Source organism: Enoplosus armatus, chromosome 18 (assembly GCF_043641665.1).
Source record: "Enoplosus armatus isolate fEnoArm2 chromosome 18, fEnoArm2.hap1, whole genome shotgun sequence".
Lineage (NCBI taxonomy): Eukaryota > Metazoa > Chordata > Actinopteri > Centrarchiformes > Enoplosidae > Enoplosus > Enoplosus armatus.
Window position 1 is genome coordinate 2,110,305 of NC_092197.1, and position 22,361 is coordinate 2,132,665.

Sequence of the window (22,361 nt, forward strand, 5' to 3'; positions counted from 1 at the left end):
GGGGACTGTCCTCTCTCCCTTCCTCTTCACCGTCTACACCACGGACTTCAGCTACTGCACTGAGACCTGCCATCTTCAGAAGTTTTCTGACGACTCAGCAATAGTTGGATGTATCAGTAAGGGTGATGAAGAGGAGTACAGGGCTGCTGTGGACAACTTTGTCACATGGTGCGAGCAGAACCATCTACAGCTCAACGTGACAAAGACAAAGGAACTGACTGTGGATCTGAGGAGGACCAAGGCGCCGATGACCCCTGTTTCCATCCAGGGGGCCAGTGTGGACATTGTAGAGGATTACAAGTATCTGGGAGTTCACATAGACAATAAACTGGACTGGGTAAAGAACACTAATGCCCTCTACAGGAAGGGCCAGAGCCGTCTCTACTTTCTGAGGCGGCTGAGGTCCTTCAACATCTGCCGGACTATGCTGAGGATGTTTTATGAGTCTGTGGTGGCCAGTGCTATCCTCTATGCTGTTGCATGCTGGGGCAGCAGGCTGAGGGTGGCGGACTCCAACAGACTAAACAAACTGATCCGCAAGGCCAGTGACGTTGTGGGGGTGCAGCTGGACTCTCTGACGGTGGTGTCAGAGAGGAGGATGCTGTCTAAGCTGCGGGGCATCTTGGACAATGTCTCACATCCTCTCCATGACGTACTGGTCGGACACAAGAGCACCTTCAGTGGGAGACTCATTCCTCCCAAATGTCCAACTGAGCGACACAGGAAATCATTCCTGCCTGTGGCCATCAGACTGTTTAACTCCTCTCTCTGAATGTCAGACACTCAGGAAGAGACTGGAATCCGTATCTGTATCTACCTCACCTGTTCATACACCACCTCACTATTTATTCAAAATGTTTAAGTGCAATACATATATAGTCACACACTTTAGTGCAACACATACATACATATACATTGTTATTGTATATATTTTTACCTCATTTCACTTAAATACTGTAAATGTGTATATTTTGTATTTTGTATTTCTTATTTTTATATTTTGTGCAAACTTTTAGTTCTAAATTATGCTACTTCCTACTCTTGAATGGGAGCACCGGTACTGTACAATTTCCCCCCGGGGATCAATAAAGTATTTCTGATTCTGATTCTGAGAAATACAAATAATATAAAGACAAATACAATTTTTAAACTTCAAAAGAGACTTTCAAACAAAACATGTTATCAAGAACCAACTAACCTTCTGTTCGTTCAATTAAAGGCTCAAACATTCAGAGACTTGAGTACTTTGCGGTAGTATTTGTTTTTGGACACAGAGGTCGTCGTGTGTTTGAGAGAAATGTTTAAAAAACAAAGGCAAACATTTAAGGCACATTCAGCTGGTTTAAAGTTATTGAATGAACACATTTAAATAAATGTATAATAAGAATGGGATGTTGGCATTAGTATAATACAGTCATGGTGGAATTACCCATATATTTGACTTAAATACATAAAAGTAGAAACATCACAATGAAAAAAATACTCTAGTCCTGCATTCAAAATCTTACTTTAGAGAAAATACACAGGTATTAGCAGCAAATTGTACTTCTACATATGAAAAGTACTTATTATTGTCATTTCCATCGAAGCAGCATCTGAATGTTGTCACGGTTGAGTTCATTTGAACTACTGTGTTGGGCAGTTTCATCTATAACAAGGTTTTATTTTATCAACTGATCGTATGTTCAACGCAGAAAATCTTTAATAGCATAAAATGGAAATACTCAAGTAGAAATACCTCAAATTGTACTTACGGTACTTGATTACACATACTTAGATTCAGCCACTGGTCTACTCGGTGTTACCTGTTCTTTGTGATGCTGTATAGTTTTCTGCTGGACTGTTAGAGGTACATGTTTACAGCCCTGAAGGAATCATTTCAAAATTAAAATGTCTACATCGGGAGACGTGCTTCTCTGTGGTTTCTTATTTGAGCATTGGGAAATATTTGCATCTTTCCAAAAGTGATTTTGTCAACACTGAGTGAGTGTTGTGAAGAGACACATCCCTCTCACACAACAAAAACCAGGAAACGGCACATTGATTCTCTTATTTGTTCAAATTTATTAGATATTCTGTTATGTTCCATTGTCTAGACCTTCTGTCACAGCCTGAAAGCTGTGAAAAAGAAAAAAAAAAAAAAAAAAAAAGGAACTAATTGTATTACATTCACTACTAATTCCCCTGAATTTTGCCTTATCAGAAAAAGAGAAAATTGAATACATTGTGAATCTTTGTCTTTCAAAAAGAAAACAAAAAAGAAAACATAAAAGAAGAAACAGTAGATTTTGCAAGTGCTTATTCATGATTACAATAAAGAAAACAGTATTTTGGACTCCATCTGTTCCCTAAGCTTCTATCCCTCCCCTCACAGTCATACCCTGGCTGGCATCACTGGTAATGCTACAAACTGTACATCACACAGCCTATTCTAGTCTACAGGGCGACTCCCCGTCATCATCAAACCCACTCAGGCTTTTCGCTCCTCGTCTGCGATCCGAGGTCGAGCTGAATCCAGTTTGATTTTGAGGAGAAGCCCCCCCCCCGCCCACCCCCTTTAAAAGGATTTCCCTTCTTGTCTGATGCAGTTCAAGAGCTTCTCAAAAGCACTGAAGTCCTGATCAAACACAAACGGAGAGTAATCGAGACAAAAGAAAGGAAAAGGTAAAGAATAAAAACAAAAAAAAAAAAAAGAAGTGTTGAGCATGCAGATCCAAATCTGGAGTCGTTTCAGTGAATCTCTCCTCATGTATTGATGATATAATGGCTCCATGTCATGCCTGTACAGGTGTGAAACACGTCAGTGATCCTGCAGTTCAGAAACCTCCTGCATAGTTTGACACGCCTGTCTCCTAGCTGTACATTCATAAGCATGGATGAGGTACGGTTAACGGTACGAGCGACAACACGTGGACAGTCTGCTCCACCTGACACACTCAGCACACTGTCCACAGAGCTGACAGCACCTGTCTGACAACATCATAACATACTGAGTTACTTCAGCAGTACAGTATTGGATGATAGACCTGACATCGCTTAGTAGCTGTGAATACTCCATTCAAGTCAGTGTTTGTATGTACAGTTTGTCCATTTCTATAATGGGCCTATTATAAAGTACACTTATAACTCTCTCTTAACCCGTCCAACAGAACACCACGCACAGACAGGTTACGACAAAGACCTAGACACTCATACCCGATCGAATAAACAAAGTCTTAATCACAGCTGTACGACCGCACTAAGCTACGTCATGATCATATAAAACATCACAAGAGCCCAACAGGATCTGCATTACGCTCAAAATGAAGACGGCTGAAGTGAGCTCTTTCTACAACCTCGAGTCGATGCAGCCAATAAACCAAAAGCTAGGATAAAGAGAGCAGGATAAAGATGCCGCCTGTTTCCAGATCAAGGCTCGCACTAGACCACCCGACACCGATTTAAACCGCGAGGGTCAAATTATTTTAACCGTCAAGAAAAGTTCAGACTGACCACAGATTTTCTTGTAGTTCAGGTAGATGAAAAGCTTTTCAAAGCTCACTTTACGTAAAGTAAAAACTATACACCCAGAATGCTCGTCGATCCACAACTGATCTGCCTGGACCCATTTGTTCTGTCAGTTGAGAGGAAGCGGTAGTTTGACGAAGATATAAAAGAAACTACCTTGATTCATGCACGCAGCAACGCACAGACTCTCATCCTCTTTTGTTTTAGTTTAAAAAAAAGAAAAGAGAAGCTTCTGTGGAGGCTGTGGCGGCCCTCCAGTTAAAGCCCTAAACAAGGAGGAAGGACATGCAGCGGCGGCACGAGGCGAGTTCAACAGAGCGAGCGCTCGGCTCAGAAGCCTCGATATTAAGCTGAACGTTATTCATCTCAGTCCCAAGAGTGACGGTCCTTTAAGAGCGAAGGCAGTCGATAACACAAACAAGCACACAAATGCACACACTAACACACAGGTGTATTGTACAGACTCTCCTGGAGGGCGCTACGCTAACCCTCTCGCTAAATCAACACAAACAATCCACTTGAGCGAAGCTGCATTGCAGCGACTAAACACATGCAATGACAGTTTAGTGAGGAGTTGCCGTTGTCCACATGCACTTGTGACGGAGACGGAGGCCTGGTGTGCATGTCGAAATGTGGGACGCGTTTGGAAAACGATAGCAGAGAATTATCTATCATGCGTGAGTATTAAATTTGCTTTGAACCATAAACAGGCATGGATTAGCCTCCAAATTAAATCTATAAAAAGAAATAAAAACATCTGTATTCCCAACCAACTGCCAGACAGAGGGGACAGTGAGACAAGGGGGAGGAGAGCTAGACAAACTTCATCAGGACGAGAATATAGACAATACTGAGGGGGGAGACAAGGATTAAAGTAGAGACAGACAGTTATAATACAAGGTGGGGAGATAAATGGTCCAATACCTGCTAAAGTCATCTTAAACCAATTGTTGTGGGAACCTGTTGACCTAAAAACAACATTCTAATGAATTTAAAAGGCTTGACTTTCTGAGTCACGGTTTACACACCTGAATAAAAACAAAGCCCATTGTAATAATCAACTAACAATTACATATCAGGCAAGTTACGTTCTGTGCAAAGAGTTTTTTTTTTCTTTTTATATGTATGCAAAACCATGTTTTTTGTTTTCTGAGTGAACAGGAGGCTTGTGATTGGGGGTAGGATCTGTACAGTACTGTTAACCAATCTTTGTCAAACCCCCCAATGAATCATGTGAGACAGGAAGAGAAGAGGCGACGTCAGGGCCACTTCCTCATCGTGGTGGGCGTGTCTCTGATGACATCATCATGACAGGGTTTGGTTGATTTGCCTCATTGCTCATGAGCAGCACTGGTGCCTCGAATCGGACCTTTTTGACGCAGCTGAAAGACGGAAAAAGTAGAGAGAAGTCGCGTTAAGTTTGGCTGGAAAGTCTTCACAGGTGTTTAAATCTGTTCGCAATAAGCCGTGCGCATGCAGGGAAACCAGTTAACTCCCAAAAATCAAAAGGAAAACATTCCAGCGAGGTTAATTAATCACAAAACATCAGGAGGAAAACACAGCGAAAGCACAGAGTGACGCGTTCGAGACGAGTGAACGAGCTGCAAGAGAACGTTAAAACGTGAGTTGATGAAGAGCAGCTGAGGGAAAATGAGTCAACAGAAGACGGTCCCGTTCTTCACCTGCGGTTCACCGAGTCAGCTTGACTGTTAGTTTAGGATTGTTCAGTTCTTCTAAGCTGCTTTTAAGTTTACCTAAAGTCTTTCTATACTATTACAGTTTGAGTCACACACATGAAACCATTCTCAGATAAGAGTGACGCATTTAAAGCTGAGCTCAATTTTGATAATCAAATAATCGTTTTCAAGCAAAAATGACTAAAAAATAAACTGATAGATAAACTGGTTCCAGCTGCTTTTCCTTGTTTTCTATGTGGTAAAATTAGCATAAATATGAAATATGCACTTGGACTGAAACAATCAAGTCATCTTAGTACAAAGAGTTGGTTTTGTAAATTATAGGTTAGTCATTAAATAAGTTTAATGTTCTTTATGAGGGAGTTTTAGATGAAGTGCAGATGCAGTAAAATGTGACGTCTCTGTGGCCGTATCACCATGCCAGAAATGACAGAGCACCATTACTCAAGATATTATTAAGAAGAAGAAGAAGAAGAAGAAGATCAATTGTCAAAGAACCAAGTTAGCCAGCTGAGAAATAACAGGACCAGCATGTTAGCATGTTAGCCTGGATTAGTTAAACCACATTTGAAGAACGGGGCCCATGAGATGAAAACAGAGGAATGGAAAGACGACACGGGGCTGAAAAGATGTCAGAACAAAAAGATCTGAAAACAAACGGGTGAGTTAGACAGCAGCTTCAAGAAGAGGGTGGAGAATGATCCATGCAGCGCCACCACCTCCGCCGTGTTGAGACTTACTCAGCCTGCCTCTAGGGTTTGACCTACAGCGACGGGCCTCTACTCGTCTGTCGCAGAGGTCCCTCGCACATCTCCCTTCTGACGCATCTAATGTGAAATTCAGGAGTAAAGGGTTAAGTCAAGCAGATTAGGCGTGTCGTGTCGTCTCCAGCCGTCTGGTCAGAGCAGAACAACGATCACTTTCACCGTTATCACGTTCATCATTCACAGCAGAAAACTTCATTTCATGAGTGGAATCTACTGAATCCTGCGTTCCAGTTTATATTGAAACACTTCTGTCTGAACTTCACCACACCAGGAAGAAGACGGTGCAGGAATAAGTCTGGTGAGTTAATTACCTCCTCGAGCTCTTTTTGGGTCTCCTCTTCCATCCGCCTGATGTCCTCCATGGTCAAACCCACCCATCTGTCAATCCAGCAGAACAGCTGGCGGTGGAAGTTGGTGAAAATACGCTTTTCTTGCTGTTGAAGGAAGGAAAGTTTTAAAATGAAGTAAAAAAAAGAACTGCAGTTATAACAGGTGGGGCTGAAGTGGGGGTCCATGTATCCCCTAAATATTTAAACAGCAGAGCTATGGCTGTAATATGAAGGCACACAAATGCATGTTGGAGACTTCAAATGGTTTCCATATTAAATAATCACACTTTTCCCTGAACTTTGCTTTGCTAAGTCTCATTTTCTCTCCCTCCAGTTTTTAAAAACACTGAACTGTTTCTCGGAGCCATGTCTCCCCCTGCTGCCCGAAACAGAAACAACACTTGATTTAACATTTAATCCCCCGACTTCACTGACATAATAAACAATACCAATTCTTCATTAAACTGTAAATGTACGACATGAAGTATAAATATGTATAAGATATTATGCATTACCCTGTGGATGAAATTTTCCACTTTGGTCTGCAGACCCCACCATCTGAACTTGACAGTGACCAGTTTGTATGCACACATGTAGGGACAATCCGTCTTCAGCTCATTCTGCGAAGGAACAAAAGGCAAAAACAGAGCTCACTCATCACAGATGTGACGGAGGACGGACGGTGAACGTCACGATGTTCAACAATTAGTGCATGTCTGCTTTCTGTTACTACGCCAGGTACCTTCCATTCAGGGCCGAGGGGTCCTCTGCCTGTCTTGGTGGAGTGGAAAAGAGCAGGATCTTCTTCTGGCTTATAGTCCTGCAGGAGAACAAAAAGGGCAACAAAGCATTAAGATCCTGCAGGAAACAGACCGAGACACATCCGACGACCACGGCTGCTGCTTCCACTGACTCTGTACGGTGGCCACACCGAGGCAAGAGGTGGACATCTTAGTTCTTCCTGGTGCTGTTGGTTGACACCAGCAAATGTGCTCAGGGCCAAATTCAGCAGAATCACGTGAAGACATAAACAAAGTCAGATTCAGAAACTGATTATGTGTTGCTGCGTATCATCTGGATTTATGGAGCGTGCAGTAAGTTAAACACAACCAGTGTTTCTCTGACATCTCGTGCAGACGAGATATAGTGAAGGGCTATACATATAAACACCTGAGGGATTAAAGGGGCTCCGTGGAGTTTTCTTATAAACAAACAAAAGTTGTTTACATTTATCTTTGAGGTCCAACAAATGTGTTAAATGCATTTCCTTCCTCTTAGAAAACATTTGCAAAGCCTTTTTTTTTTTAATACTTTAAATTGTGCAATGTTTTCCTCCATGATTACTAGCTTGCAGTCATCTTCTTCACCGTCTCTTCTTGGAGCATTGCTCCTCTTCCTCGTACGTTACTGCCACCAGCTGTTGATCAGTGGAACAGTGTGACAGGATGTGTGTCACGTTGCTCAGGTGCACAACACCAATAAAACAGGTATCCGCTAATAAAGACATTACTTCATAGCAACACTAGTGGTGAGAAACTCCACAAAGACGCCCTCCAATTACAAAGTTATCTAAATGACTTCTTCTCCCTCATTGGAAAAACACAGAATCTACGAACATGCAAACATTGCTCATTTCAAGATGCCTCCCACTTCACTGAAAGTCCATTCTCAGTGTTTGTGAGCTGGTGGTGTAAAGTCTCCTCATCACACTTGTGTTAGTTGCATACTGGAACACAAGTGGCTTCCAGACTGGTTGTGATATCGCTAAATCATGTTTGTACATACACGTCTTAAAACTGAGATTTAAGGTGAGCACAGAGAAACTTTCCCACTTCAGCAGATCAAACATCAGCGAAGGGGAGCGTAAATAAGTTAAATAAAGCATTTAAAAAGCACCGACACAAAGCTGAAAACAGGACGTGATGTACTGACACATGAATGTCAAGCAGCCACTGAAACCATTTACTCCATGTGTATCTTGAAGAGGGCGAGTTTAGACCAGTCAGTGCTGACTCACTCATACTGAAGCTCTTTAGTCAGACTTCACCCCTCCAGCAAGTGTTCAGACTCCCGTCCAGGAACACTGAAGAATCAGCAACCGCAAGACTGTGTTTTTACTGCACCCCCCGCCCCCCCCTTTCAACCCCCCAAATCCCAACCCCCGAGCTCAAGGCTCACTGTGCTGTTTTAATCCATTAGGTCTGTTGAGAAAGAGTGGTGAATACCTGGAGCAGATGGACATTCAGATTAAGCCTTGGCCTCAACACTGATCCACTTAAGTCATTATTGTACAGGAGCTAGTGTAAGAAACGCTGGGACGACTGTGACCCCACCTGGAGGAAAATGGCTTAATGCCTCCTTTTAGATTTTAAACCACGGGCAACATGACGGTTTAGGTATTACTCACTGACAGGTGCCCACGACGGACTAATACGAGGTTTTATAGGACGGCTGAAAGTTTCATTCATCAGTGGTCTCATGCTGTTTGACAAAGTGTGAGACTTTCTAATCACTTTACCAGTCAAACCTCTCTGACATCAAATCAAATGTTGCCAGAGAACTGATAACCCTCCACGGCGCTATTCCTTTAGCTAATAAATGCAGCCCAACTGAATTCTCGATTCCACGACACTGTACAACTCTGACTTAGAGGTGTGCTTTTAAGATAGGTAGACACAGATGATACTGTCATATAAAAAGATAAATGAAGAGATAACACACACGCTAGGGCTGAATAATGAAGCAGCTGCTGGGACACTGTGACAGCAGTCAGGGGATTTTACTGGGATGCTGCACATTTTCAGAGTCACAGCTAGAAAGCTGAAGGAGCACTTTTTTTTTTTGCAAAGCTTCTACAGACAGAGTCATTCTCTGACTCAATGTCAATGGATACACGTCAGCTGGTGCCAGCATTCATTCAAGTCTTACTGCTCTGGTTTCCAGCTGAGGGAGACAGCTGTCTGAACACTAGATATGGAACGCCTAATTTCTCCTATCAATAAAAGGCAGACAGGAAACTTGGGGAGACAGTGAGTGGACGACATGCCGAATCAAACGGGGGTCGTTGTGATTACAAACAAAGATCTCTTATTGCTGATACGTGAGGCAAAATGATATGAATCCTCATCAGTCAGCTGTGGTAATCCACGATTAATGTTTAACAGTCAGAGCTACAATATAATATCAGAATAAAATAAATACTCATCTTCACATATACTTCCAGCCCAACTTCAAGCTTGTTACTGCAATTGAAGTTCAGTGAGGCTTTATGGATGACGGCCACGATACGCGTGGATAGATAGATAAATAAATAAATAAATAAATAAATAAATAAATAAAGCAGCTGCATGGCTGTCCCAGCTCCTTTGACCCTTCAAGTCTACCTGTATGACCACGCTCCTCCTCAGGGTGGAGACATCCTGCTGTAAACCAACACCTGCTCATCAGGCTGTCTGGTCACAACTGATCCACTCACAAAATATTAGTTTGTTTAGGGTTTTGAAAAGGACCTTAAAGCCCCACCAGTGTAAAGACTCACCCCAGTGGCCACTTCGTCTTTGTTTGATATATCTATGGGGGAAACCTCCACAGTCCTCCACGTCTGCTCGTCCAGGTCATGGACCTGGCACAAAGAGAAAAGACGAGCAAGTAAACCTCAACTCAGCACACAGACAGACAGCAAGGGACACTTTGTTCCTCCTGGGGGGGGGGGGGGGGGTCTTATTCAAATCTGTGTTGAGTGTAAATCAAATGAAATTCAAATGCAAAGCCACACAGGTGTACTGTGACTTGTTCTCTTGCAGGTGCATCAACCTATTCGGCCCGTTTTTGTTTTTGTTTTTATTTAAAGGGGCACTCCACCTCCATGTCTGGGACAACAACCCTGATGATGTCATGGTGATGTCATCAGGGTCATCTCTGCTTGGACCTGGAGACTTCAAAATCTTTAAATTATAAATTTGGGGCATATGACTTGAAAGAACCATTCATCAGACTGGGAGGGTCTAATGAAAGTTGTACTTGTGTTGCATTATGGGAAATGTAGGATACAGTGTTTTGGGGTGTGATTCATACCAGAGTCAGGATCATTGAGGATCTCTTCAATGCTTCAATTTTGACCATTTTTTTTATCCGTTTCTCTGGAAGTGTAATACCAAACTGCTGGAGCACCCTTAAGTACCAACTGTCTTCTGCCCACTTACATTTTCTACTGTTCCCATGTCAGGTTTGTGCCACGTCTCGATCTTTATCATAAAGTCGTCCTTCATGTACTCATTCTGAAAAAACAAAACAGAAAACACACAGATTTCATGAAAGGGACTAAAGAAAGTGCGTCCTGCTGCTAAACTGAATGGTGAGAGGTGATCTCAGCCAGTACGGACGGTACTGAGAACACCATGATCCTTCATTCATGGTGTTCTGATGTACTTAAACCCTACAGCTCAATCCAATTAACCAATCAGACGTTTAGACTGAAACAACACTGCTGATGCTGCACTGCTCAGCTCAGGTCTATTTTCAACTCTTGCAACAAGTTAGCTTGCAGGTAATGTCGCACAATATTGGGCTGTGAAAACACTTATCAAGAGACAGACAGGTATCAAATATCTGTGTTACAGATCGATGAAAGTCTGCCGCATACGTCAAGCAGTATCTGTGTGTGTGTGTGTGTGTGTGTGTGTGTGTTTATAGTGGTCATAAAGCTAAAGGCCCAGTCACACCAGAATTTAAAACGGCAAAAATTCATGGACAAAATCAATTCATTTCAGTGGCACTGCAGAGATCAGTGACTTTTGTTCGTAAATCTGTGTCAACTTTTCACGTCAAATTCAAATTTGTTGAACTTTGACCGATTTGACTAAAAGCAAACCATCCCGACGTTGACGACATGTGAGCGAACAGGAAGCCGGAGAGTCCAAAAAGGAGCAAGCTTTTGTAGCTTACAAGCTCAGTTGCAGCATCCACTTTTATCTAACTGCCTCTGTGGGAGCACAAACTGCTCCGGTTTGCAAACGACAGGACTCCACGGTACAAATATGTCCCTTGAATAAATTGTGTGTTGATCGTTGCCCCGTTAGAAATCCTTTGGAGAGTCATTTCCCCTCTTCAATCAACATTTTATTGAATGAAACGATGAAAAACCCAAAGATTAAAACACCGGGGGTAGTAAACGGCCCAGTACAGGGAAAACAGAAAGAAGCTCAGAGAGCTATAGTGCTAGCATGTTCCCGTCTAGCTAGCGTGTTAGTGGTTAGCGCCCCAGCTATAGTAGTTCACCAACTGGTCCTGCGAGGAGTCACTATGTCACAAAGTCATGCAGATGAATTTTGCTGTTTCCCTTTCTGGTGTGAACAGGCCTTAGAAGACTTAAAACGTTTGACAAACAACTCACCGTCACAACTGCAGAAGAAGCAGGGAGAAAGGAAACACAAGAAAAAATGAGTTTTAACACTTTCAAACAACATAGAGACAAATACATAAACTGTGAGGCCATGATTACAGGCAACTTTAACCTTTCATGTTTATAATATCACATATGCACACTGCAGTAAAAAGACAGCGAGTGTGAACTGATTCATTCTTCAGCGTGAACTTACTAGTGCGACAGTATGGGTAGGCGTTCCAAGCCTTTTCGTGAAAAACTAATGCTCCCTCTGGTGCAATCATCTTCACATACCCTGGGACTTTACTGCAGCGGGAGAAAAAGAAGTCAGACAATCAAGTCCACGGTCCTTTCAAGAGAAATAACTCATCAGTCTGGAGCAGACTGTGCACTTAAAACCTCCAAGGACCCATTTTGTTTTACCTGGTTTAAGATGAAAAAGGACTATTCAGCATCTTCATGGTTACATTAAGACATTTTACCATTTATAATGATTCTATTTGTAATGAATTGTCCTTTTTGTTGTTGGTGGCACTGAGCCGAAGGGCCTGAAGCTCCGACGCTTACATCCTGCCATATCAAAGAACCAGTCACACAATAATACAGAGGGTGGACAAAATAAGAGGAAACACCTGACAAGAGGTGAGATGACCGTTTCTCTTCAGTTCTCCTTCTACTGCTATGTAGAAATTCTGTATGTAGTTATTTGAGGGATGAAGAGGGAATGAACGATGGGGACTGAGGAGGACCTGACTTCATGAAACTGCTCTTGGATCTGTGTGACAGAGTGTACGGAGATGTTATTATGTGGGGCTGGTGTTTGTACTGTACGGTAAAGCTGGCTCTGTAAAATGGCTGCTTATTTCTGGCTGTTGCACAAACATGCAGAGAAGTCATCAACACCTAATGTCTCCCCTCTGGTGGCTGCCAACGCAGTTCTACCATCAGATTTAACAGCTGGCAGCTGGCACAAACAAACAAGTCCAGGTGGGGGCAAAAATTCAGACCATGCTGTCAGGTTTCATGTGCCTTTCTTACTTAGGTTACTTGTACTGTTGGCCAAAGATGATAACAATACCATACATAGCTGCTTTGTGAAGTGTGTATTTATAAATAATAAATATTCCTAAGAACAAATATTATGAAACTTATATCTATGACTGTCACAAAAGGTGCTGCATCAATTCTGTGGTAAATACTGAGGCTGCAGATGTTCATCTGTCTCTACATTGCAACCATTTTTGCCACATGCTGTTTCTTTAAAGCTCACAAAGTGTTCAGCAGAGCCGTCATGGTGTGTGTGAGCTCAGGTGAAAGTTCTCTTTCCAATGGTGACTCCATTATTTTGTCCACCCTACGAAATTTCTGGAAATTACATACAGAAAAGCAAACATCTCCTCTCTTATAGAGTATATTTCAGAGACTTGCCTCTTTAGATGGTATATTTTATGTGTGTACTGTCCCTTCTCCCCATCCTTCTCATAAGGTTCGTTCTTCAGCACTTCGATGCCTTCTCCTCCTCCGGTCTCATTCTTGCTGGCCTCAGCCACAGAGTACAGCTGCCCTACTTGATACTGTGAGAAATGGGAAGAGAGAGAAGACAGACACTGAATATACAGCCTTAAACTACAGGGACAAATCCTGCCATTATTCTCTAGAATAGGCAAAAACTGAGTCAGTCCCTGCAGCCAAGGCTGGTGCTTCAACGATGCAGTACCACTAACAGCCACTAGATGCTAGACTGTATTTAAGTCTACTCAAAGCACCCAGACTGGGGCTGTGTCTGAAATCGCATGCTAACATTGTTTACTATTCACACAAGTACGATGTAAAATTGAGTACGTAGTGTGTTTAAACTACATAGTATGTGGATTTTGTGTACGCATGAAATATCCGGAGGTATTCTAGATTAGCAGGAACTTCTGAGTATGCTACGTGAGCTTACTGGACATACTCAACTGTCCCAAAATGCATTGCGTCTCTTCAGACAGCGTAGCGGTGGTAAAATAATTACAAACGACGGAGAGTGAACGTGAAACACAGGACAACAGGTGGAGTTAAGAGGAACAACGCGGGAGCTCACATATACGAAGTACTGGGACCGGTCATGTGATCGATAGAGTCATGTGATGCAGAGAAGACGTACTGCATGAGCACTTCAGTGTGAACGTGTGGTGGTGTATGTTCACTGACAGGACTCTCAGCCTCTCAATTGTGGTGTTTTTGTGCTCTCATTGTCCCTTGATCCAGTATTTCTGGAGGCCTGTAAACTCAAATTAAGGCCTCAAAACATCCTGTTATCAAACTGGGCTTACTGAGCCTGAAGTTGTCTATTAGATGTACAACTGCACAAAAAATTATTCTATTCAGAGCACGATGACAAAGAGATAGTTTTACAGGCTGAGCTCACACCCAGTCCAGTTCTCTGTGCAAACACCACCACCAGCCTGTCGCACCAACACCACTGCTCTCTAACAAAGGCTATTCTGTCTTAGTATGTGTCCCAGAAGAAAGCCCGAGTGGATGGGCATTCTGCGTACACGAGAAAATAAGCTGTGACTATTCCAACATGCTGTGGCTGAAATATATGCTGTACTGGGATCTCCAAGGAAGATTCAAAGAATATTTGTTCAACATATTGTGTCATATCAAAGAGGGTATGGAGGTAATGATACTCACCTCTTCCACAGAGACTGGCAACACTACACGGCTGAGAGATGGAAAACAAGGGAGAGGTGGGGCGGCAAGAGGAGAGAGAAACAAATCAGTTAAACACATTTGTTTGGAAACAAAACAGTGTAAAATACTGGAGATGATATTCAAAGCAAATGGTAAAGATTTGAAAACAGTCCACGACTGAGCCAGAAGGTACTGGTCCCAAAGTACAAATACTAAAAAACTAACATCACGATCTTTGAATGCACTGAGTGACCAAACCAAGTGCTCTCTGACCATCTTTGGGGACAAAATGAAGTGACCCTGTGCTAAAAGAGGAAAATCTCTCTCCCAGACTGAATGTCAAAACTCTGCTTTAGTCTGCAAAAGTATGTCATTTGACTGACAGCATGTGGTTGTAGCTGCTCCCCAATTATAAAACAAACAATAATTCCTCGTAATTGAGAGCCACAATTTAAGAAAGAAAGTAATGAGTGATTTTGTATTTACAGCAAGACTAAGACATAATAATGAAAATATGAATTTATGCACAAGGCAATAAAATGGACACCATGAAATTATCTGCACTGATTATAAAAACAGGATGTTATCAGGATAATCATAACATATAGCTTATTAATAAGGATTTTCATAATCCAGCTTCAGAAAAAGTTCAACATTTAGTGTTTCTTTCTGTTTTTAGTTTTAGTTGATACTTTCCAATTATGTGGTGATGAAGGAAAGTTGATTTTTCTCTTTCTTTCATTGTTTGAATCAATGACATCAAGTAAATAACTTTAACAGTTACAAACAGCCATGGGGAGAGCCGCAGCTCAAACAGCAGAATAACCAGGGCTTGATTATGCACAGCCTATATATGGATACTACAGCTTAATTATGGAAGGAAGGAGTCCACTAAATAGACACACAGTAAAAAGGACACCTCCTCCTCTACCTCTCACAATTCATACAAACCCTCTGCTACGATTGGCAGATTCAGCACCCCACCCTTAACCTAAACTACAGAAACTGATTGATGAAGCTTGCTGGGGGCGGTGCACAGGCTGAAAATATGCAGTCTGGCGCACCCAGTTCAAGGCAGAAAGCCCCTCAACCAAAAGATCTACAATGTAAACAACTTGAAAGCTATTAAATCTTAAGGGATGAGTGCTGTAGAAGACTTTTTGAGGGATGTGGCAAATGATACTCAAAACTTCAGAGCTGAAACAATGCATGTCCAGCTTCGTACTTGTTAGGATTTTGTATGTTTTTGTAAACTGAAAACCTTTTGGTTTTGGACCGTTTGTCAGACAAAACAAAAAAATCTGAGGACATCATCTTGGGCTTTAGGAAATTGTGACAATTATTTCCAGAACAGACCAAACGATTAATGAAGTAGTCGAGGAAATAACTGGCAGATAATTGCTACTGAACTTAGTCGTTAGTTGCACCAACAAAACATCCTAAACATCTGCATCTCCCAGCTCATATATGCCATCCACCAAAGACTTTAACCACCACATGGACATATTGTGTGTGCTACACAAAGAGTACTTCATTTATAATGTCATAATAATATTTTCAAAGACACATCCAGGTCACTGGAGGAACGACGTAGCACAACTGTAAAAACAAAGGCAGTCCAGTGTTCCTGGTCTTGGCTCATACTGGCCCGTGGCTTTTGTGACATAGAGAGATTAACATGCTCTGCCAAAATGTACAAACGCATCAACTGCATGAGACTGTGAAGTAGATCAATCAGGCACAGAGACCATGTTACACCAGAGGGGTTATAATCTTGTGCCACGAAGAGCAGAGAGCTTTCACTCCAACTGAAGTCTACACACCTGTTAATTTCCCTGAATAGCTTAGATTAGATTTCAGCACGAGATCAGAAATTAATCAGTGAAACCACCAGTGGTACACTAGCTTCCTGTGATATTCACTATAGTTTTCTATGGAAGTATTTTCCAAAAATATCGGAGCAGCAGTTTCATTTTACTGGCAATAAAAAAGGGAAAGATTACTAATCGAAACCTATTTGTGTTTTGCTTCTTCATGAGATCAAACGTGACCATCATGACAAATACAAATATGAGACAAAAAAAGAGTCTGTGAACTACAACAACTACTGAAATGACACCAAAAAGGATCCAGTTCTCTTCAGCTTACAACCAGGTGTGTTAATTATTAATCAGTTATTGATTATTCACTGCTGAGAAATCGATCGTGTTGTGCTAGGACAATGGCCCATGTCTATGTTTAAACCTGCATTATATGAAGTGGAAAGTGACATTAAATTGCTGGCAATTTGCTTTCTTAGTATTCAGTGTCACGCATTCAATATACGTCCAAATGAACTGTGTTTACACTCACCAACACTCAGCAGAGAGTTTACACTGGAAGCAACTTTGTTGGATTATAAAGGGCAAAACTATCTGAACAATTCGACAAAGGCTGCCCAGTCACAGTTCAAGTGGTCTTGTAGTCATAGTTATGCAAGATCCAGTCTAAGTGTGTCTTTGCAGACATCACAGACACCTGCAGGTACTGTGATGCTTAGACACAGAGGTGATAGAGATAGTAATCTGAATGTCTTTGGGTTCTGGATTGTTGGTCAGACAAAACAAGCACATTTCAATAAAAAAAATATATATAATTTACGCTTCTGATATCTTATACACAAACGTTTATTCGAGAAAATAATCGGCAGATAAATTAATAAAACTAAATGTTAGTTAACAAAATAGGAGGAGAGATAATTTAATTACAAGCTTAGCATTACCTGCAGACCTGCACAGACATGTATAGCATAATGTTTCTCTGTCAGTCATGTCCAAAGCTGAATTTCACAACAGTGATAACAACCCTCCCTTACATGCAATTTTACAGTATGGCTAAGTAGGTTAAGCAGGCGGTCATGTCTAAACCACACAGATAACCGTGGTGGCATGACAGAGCTCTCGCTCAGATGCTGTAGATAATTCACCTCTATAAGGGTGCAGTAAGAAGAGGAATTGGCAACGCTAACACTGAATTGACTTTTCTTTGAACGAGCTCCTCAAGATACAGGCCTACACATTTTCGCCTAAGCCCAGGTTTTGTTCCAGGTCAGGAAAACATGATCATCCATTTGTCATCCACTTTATCTTCCATATATAAAGGCTCCTTTTAAACGAGCTGCCTGTCATAAATGGATTGTTGTCAAAGAGTCACAGTATTCCAAACTGTCATGACAGCTGGAACATGACAAGGACATGATTTGATAGGAACATCTGTTTGTTCGATGATAGTTAATACATTGTTCCACATTTTATTTACTATTATCATTTATCTGGTTTAACCTCTTACTGTACAGTTGTATTACTGTCTCTAGTGTAATTTGTCAATGCACTGTTAATAAAAATGCTAGTCAAATATTATTTTTTGTATCATTATTATTTTTTCTGCTAACATAGCTATGGATAGATAATTCAGCTATGAAACACACCATTCCTGTAACAGCTAGCTTCAGACACGTATGTCTTATAATAAACAAGTAACACTACTGTGTATACAAGGTAACACAGGGTAGTGGGTTAACCTAGGCTAGCTTAACATCCCATGGCTACAACAGGTACCGTTATCTCTGGCGGATATAGGTTAGCCACTTAGTAAAAGCTAGCTTTGCTGAGAAAGAAAGAGGATAAAAACGACCACCGCACAGTTCCAATACAACAGAGTTCAGGGCAGAATTCTGATGATTGATCGTGTTAAAGAGGCAGCTTTACTCTGATATTGGTATTAGCCGCCCAGTTAAAGGGCTAACTCTCTAACGCTAGCGGCAACAAAGTAACAGCAAAGTAGTTAGTCCTTCCATAACCTCAAGCTAGCTTGAAGGGTACAACTGCTATGTGGTATGGGCCAATATTGGAGGATAATTCCTCCCGGACTCTTTGTTAAACGCTAAGGTTAAGCATGATACACCAGCTATAACTTAGCAGCTAGCTAACGTTAGATCTGTGCTTTGCAAATGAACTCCGTTGTCAGAAAATGGTCATGCTAGCAGCTAGTCGGCTGCTACAGCTAGCTAACTTAGCCAGCTAGCATTAATGGTAAATCCGTAGGAGAAGGAACCTTAATCTGTCACTCACGGGACCAAAGCTTAACATTACGGCACTTTAGAGATATAACACGCTGCTAACTGGCCAGCTACGTTAATGTTGGTGATGTAATCAACTATCAAGGCCATGAACTAGCTGAATGTGCAGCTTGTTTGTGTGTAATCAGTGCAGCCTTTTTATGTAACTCATTTTCATTAAGAAGCTAATTATCCCCTCTGCTGCTACAACCCAGTAGCTAGCGTTAGCTTGCACTAGCAACGCCTAAAAAGACCGGTGTGTCCCGTTATCCACGTCCTGATCCACCCTGCTCAAAGCTGCCTTTTTACGGGTTGGATGAGTGTAAAATCCAGCGAACGACACCACTAAACGACACACACACATTTACTCCTCAGTGATAAGCTGTCGGATAGATGAAAATGCCCCTCTAAATGCGCCAAAAGACATTTTTTAAAAACACTTCAGACTCACTATTCCTTGATGAGCACCATCTTCGTCACCCGGGCTGCGCCTGCGCACTGGGAGTCGACACCAGATAGAATTATCAACAAGTTCGTTCCGCCCTCCGAAAAAAATCTGATTGGCTGAAAAATCCACACCACACTGTCTCATACACAGTATTAATAATATAATAATATACTGTATTATTACTGTACATGTGCTCTGACATTCATTCAAACAGCACGATTGGTTGATTTATGGACATTGATGTGTGAGAGATATTTGAGATATTTATCTATATATGATGATAAAATAATGATGTATAATAATGTACATTGTACAATACACTTATTCTATGATTGAGAATGTAAGCTGAAGTTTTGAAAAGATTTGGAGGAATATTTAAGTGATTTAGGTCACAGATAATTAACAAAGACACCGTTGCTTATTTTGATTATAATCCTCCCACTCCAAGAGATATGATTATTTGATTGGATTGTTAGGCAAATTAAACATTGCAAATCTCCCCCATTTCCAGAGAGTTTAAAGTTTAAATGGTTTTTCTCAGGATTCATGACCTTTTCACTAATTCCTACCAGCTTTGGTAGATACTCACTTAACATACCACCATCTTTAAATCAAATATAGTAATACTGTACATTACTTTGTATATAAATACGAGTAAACTAGAGTAAGTGGACCCTGTCCTTAAGGACACTTAAGTTACTTTCCACCGCTGCATTAGAGTGAGTTTTTGTAGGATTGAGATAAACATTCCTACTTCTGAAATCTAATCTAAGATTTACTGTTTCATGTTTATTATAAGTGGAAAGACTGCACGCAGATATTTTCGCTTCACAATTCATTTATGTCATGAAAGCAAGACAAAGAAAGGAACATTTTTATTCGTCAACTTCTTTTGAAGAATTGAGAATATCTCTAAATACGAGGAGTCTGGCACCGCTGCAAAATTGTACATTATAAAGTTACTAACACACTGAACAGCAAGAGGAACCAAGCTGACAATCACACATGAAATCAAATCTCCGTAAAAAATATCAAAATGTTTTCTTTAAGTCTTCCTTGGTTTAATTGTCTTTATAAAATGTATAATAATGACTGGAAAACACAGTTTACTTTACAAAATAAATGACAACAATAAGCATTGATAATGACATTTAACAATAATTATTAGACAATAAATCAAGATCAAATTCAGGTCAACTTACACAAATATAGCGAGCATTTAGGTGGATAAAAACTGTTCTCCTTTACCCAGGCATTCAGTCAACAGACTGTAGGTACAGTACATGGAGGCATTGAGACACATGCTCTCTAGTCAGTCTTGAAAACACAGTTAAAGCCAGAGACTCAACACTTCTCTAAGAGTCATTTTGTCCTTCCAGCTCTCTCCAGAAGAAGGCACAATCATCACATTCAAAACATCCCTTCACAAAAAAAGTAATGACATGTAAAATCACTGTCAGTATGAAACAGTACTTTTCGATCCTTGTCTTCAGCAGGTATTGCTAAAAATGTGGCTGACAAGCTGGACAGCTTCTGTCATGGTGCAAAAACACCAAAAATGAAGCAGAAGATTGGCCCTCTGGCTCTGGGCTCAGCATGGCAAACATCTCAACTCTCAACACTTAGAAGATGGAAAAAAATGTCCAGGCGAGAGAAACTTGTAGCCGTTCCCAGAGGGAAGTTTGATGCCTCCTTTAGAGTTTGTGGGAAGATTAGAAGATGGAGGTTGAGGTGGTTTAGCCTCCAGTTTTTGGTGACCATTTGGTCTGTCGCCAGTGTTGTGATCCTCAGATCCTTCTACATTTTTGCTGACAGACTCATGTCTAGGTGAGAGATTAAGCAAACCCAAAACATCTTTCTGGACTGTACTCATTTTTTTATTCCCACCTCGGAGTAAACTGGCAGCGCACGGCACCTCGTGTTTCTGGCCTGCGTTGGCCCAGAAGGTCTTTAAGTTATGAATGGCCTGGACTTTATTATCCTGTTTTGACTGGTTCGTGTCGGGGGTGTTTGCAGGGCTGGAGGAGGCTGACATGGATCCTGTGGAGGAATAGGAAAGGGCCGGCGATGGGGCACTGTCAGCAGGGGAGCGGGAGGGTGAGATGTGGGATTTGTAAGGTGAGGTAGGGTATTTCAGTTTGAGCTGAGCCTGCGCATGCACATCTGGGGAAGTCGTGGGGAAAGGCGAACCCTGCTCTTTCACAGAGAGAGATAAAGACGGAGAGGAATGAGCCGGGCTGTTGTAGCCGGAGCTGATTTTCTGCAGTGACGAGGAGCGGGATGGAGGTTTAGGCCGAGTTGGGGGAGGTGTCGAAACAGAAGTGCAGAGGGGTGAAAGATGACTGGACAGGGAGAGAGGAGAGGAGCAAGCCTTTAGACTTGCTCTACTGGGTGGTCTGCTAAACGCACTGGTCTCAGAGGGCTGAAACCCTCGAGCTCCTCCAGTGGGAGTCAAAGTTGGGGTTGTGGGAGTAGACAGGGAAGGCTGCCTGGCATGTGCCTCTTCTCTCCCCTCGGGCCCCCTCAGTGTCTTCCCTCTAATGTTTGCTTTCTGCAGGCTCTCCACAGCTTGCATGTGGCTCTGGGTCTCCTCCAGAATCTTCTGGGCCAGTTCCTGGGGATCCAGTTGTCCCGCAGGCACCGTCCTCTCCTCCTGGGACTTGACCGTGCTGTCTGTCTCAGTACTCGACTGGTCCGACTCGGAGCTGCTAACCTTCCCTTTCCCAGTCCTCTGAGGAGATGAGCTGGAAAACAATGAAGAAACAAACATTTCCAGTTATATTGAAATGAACCATTGAGCTTGAACCACAAATGCTATGACATGTTTTGTAATTGTTACATTACCACTTGATGAACTGTATAAAATATCAGAAAGACCAAAAGACACATGGCTGTGAAGTGGGAGGATCTGGGGCGTCCAAAATAAAAGTCCCGTTCATTTTCTGAATAAAATGTCAGAGCATGTCGAGGCATGAATGGACATGAAAATGTTGCCAGTGCAGTAGAAACATTTCTACTTCTTTCTGACGTAAATCAGACCTTGTTTCAGGTTTTACTTTGTAAAATCAGGCTTGTTTTGTCTTGATTCTAGTGCAGTGACTCTCCTTGTTCTTTCTTGTTTCAAGATACAGACGATCATTTCTGGAAAATTCTTGATACAAGTTGATTTCTATCAGAAACAGGTTGAAATTAACTCACAGCACTGGCAGGTTCTTTTACTTGTTTTGTAACGTGTAACGTGAGCGATGAAATGAGAGTGATAGTGTAAAGACGTAAATTGAGGTGTCATTCAAGTGTAACCCGTCAGCTGAGATCTAAGACACATATTCTCTGCTGTGTACTAGAAGGTTTGTGTGTGTGTGTAAAGAAAAAAAGTCATTGAGCATTTTATTTTGAAAAATTAAAATCAAACCATGTACTACAGTGTACATGGACTCAAGTTATACTCAATATCA

General features: G+C 41.7%; 2 protein-coding genes across 3 annotated transcripts in view; both read right to left on the reverse strand.

Annotated features, from left to right (window-relative positions):
* Positions 1-4,497: 4,497 nt before the first annotated feature.
* Positions 4,498-18,934, reverse strand: pitpnb (phosphatidylinositol transfer protein, beta). Of its 2 annotated transcripts, none has more exons than XM_070924406.1 (11): positions 18,910-18,934; positions 14,363-14,393; positions 13,112-13,257; positions 11,898-11,989; positions 11,693-11,700; positions 10,503-10,577; positions 9,839-9,922; positions 7,043-7,120; positions 6,816-6,920; positions 6,283-6,405; positions 4,498-4,889 (listed from the first exon to the last, which is right to left on the reverse strand). In XM_070924406.1, the coding sequence occupies exons 1-11, from the start codon at positions 18,927-18,929 to the stop codon at positions 4,839-4,841; spliced, it is 813 nt and encodes a 270-aa protein (XP_070780507.1). In that variant the 5' UTR covers positions 18,930-18,934; the 3' UTR covers positions 4,498-4,838. The 2 variants fall into 2 exon arrangements, with proteins under 2 accessions (XP_070780507.1, XP_070780508.1); XM_070924407.1 differs by lacking the exon at positions 4,498-4,889 and adding an exon at positions 5,984-6,031.
* An 805-nt stretch (positions 18,935-19,739) lies between these two features.
* The window catches only part of ttc28 (tetratricopeptide repeat domain 28), a 97,857-nt gene continuing 95,235 nt past the window's right edge, over positions 19,740-22,361 (reverse strand). The window contains exon 35 of the mRNA XM_070924121.1: positions 19,740-21,650. Coding sequence (XP_070780222.1) covers positions 20,522-21,650 — 1,129 coding nt within the window. The 3' untranslated portion in view covers positions 19,740-20,521. The remainder of the gene's footprint in view (positions 21,651-22,361) is intronic.

Excerpts from the sequence above, each read along its gene's own strand:
- pitpnb (XM_070924406.1), bottom strand. The coding sequence starts at position 18,929 with ATGGTGCTCATCAAGGAATA. Across the intron at positions 9,923-10,502 it reads ACATGGGAACAGTAGAAAAT|GTCCATGACCTGGACGAGCA; the intron begins GTAAGTGGGCAG and ends TCTTTGTGCCAG. Across the intron at positions 4,890-6,282 it reads CCCAAAAAGAGCTCGAGGAG|CTGCGTCAAAAAGGTCCGAT; the intron begins GTAATTAACTCA and ends TCCGTCTTTCAG.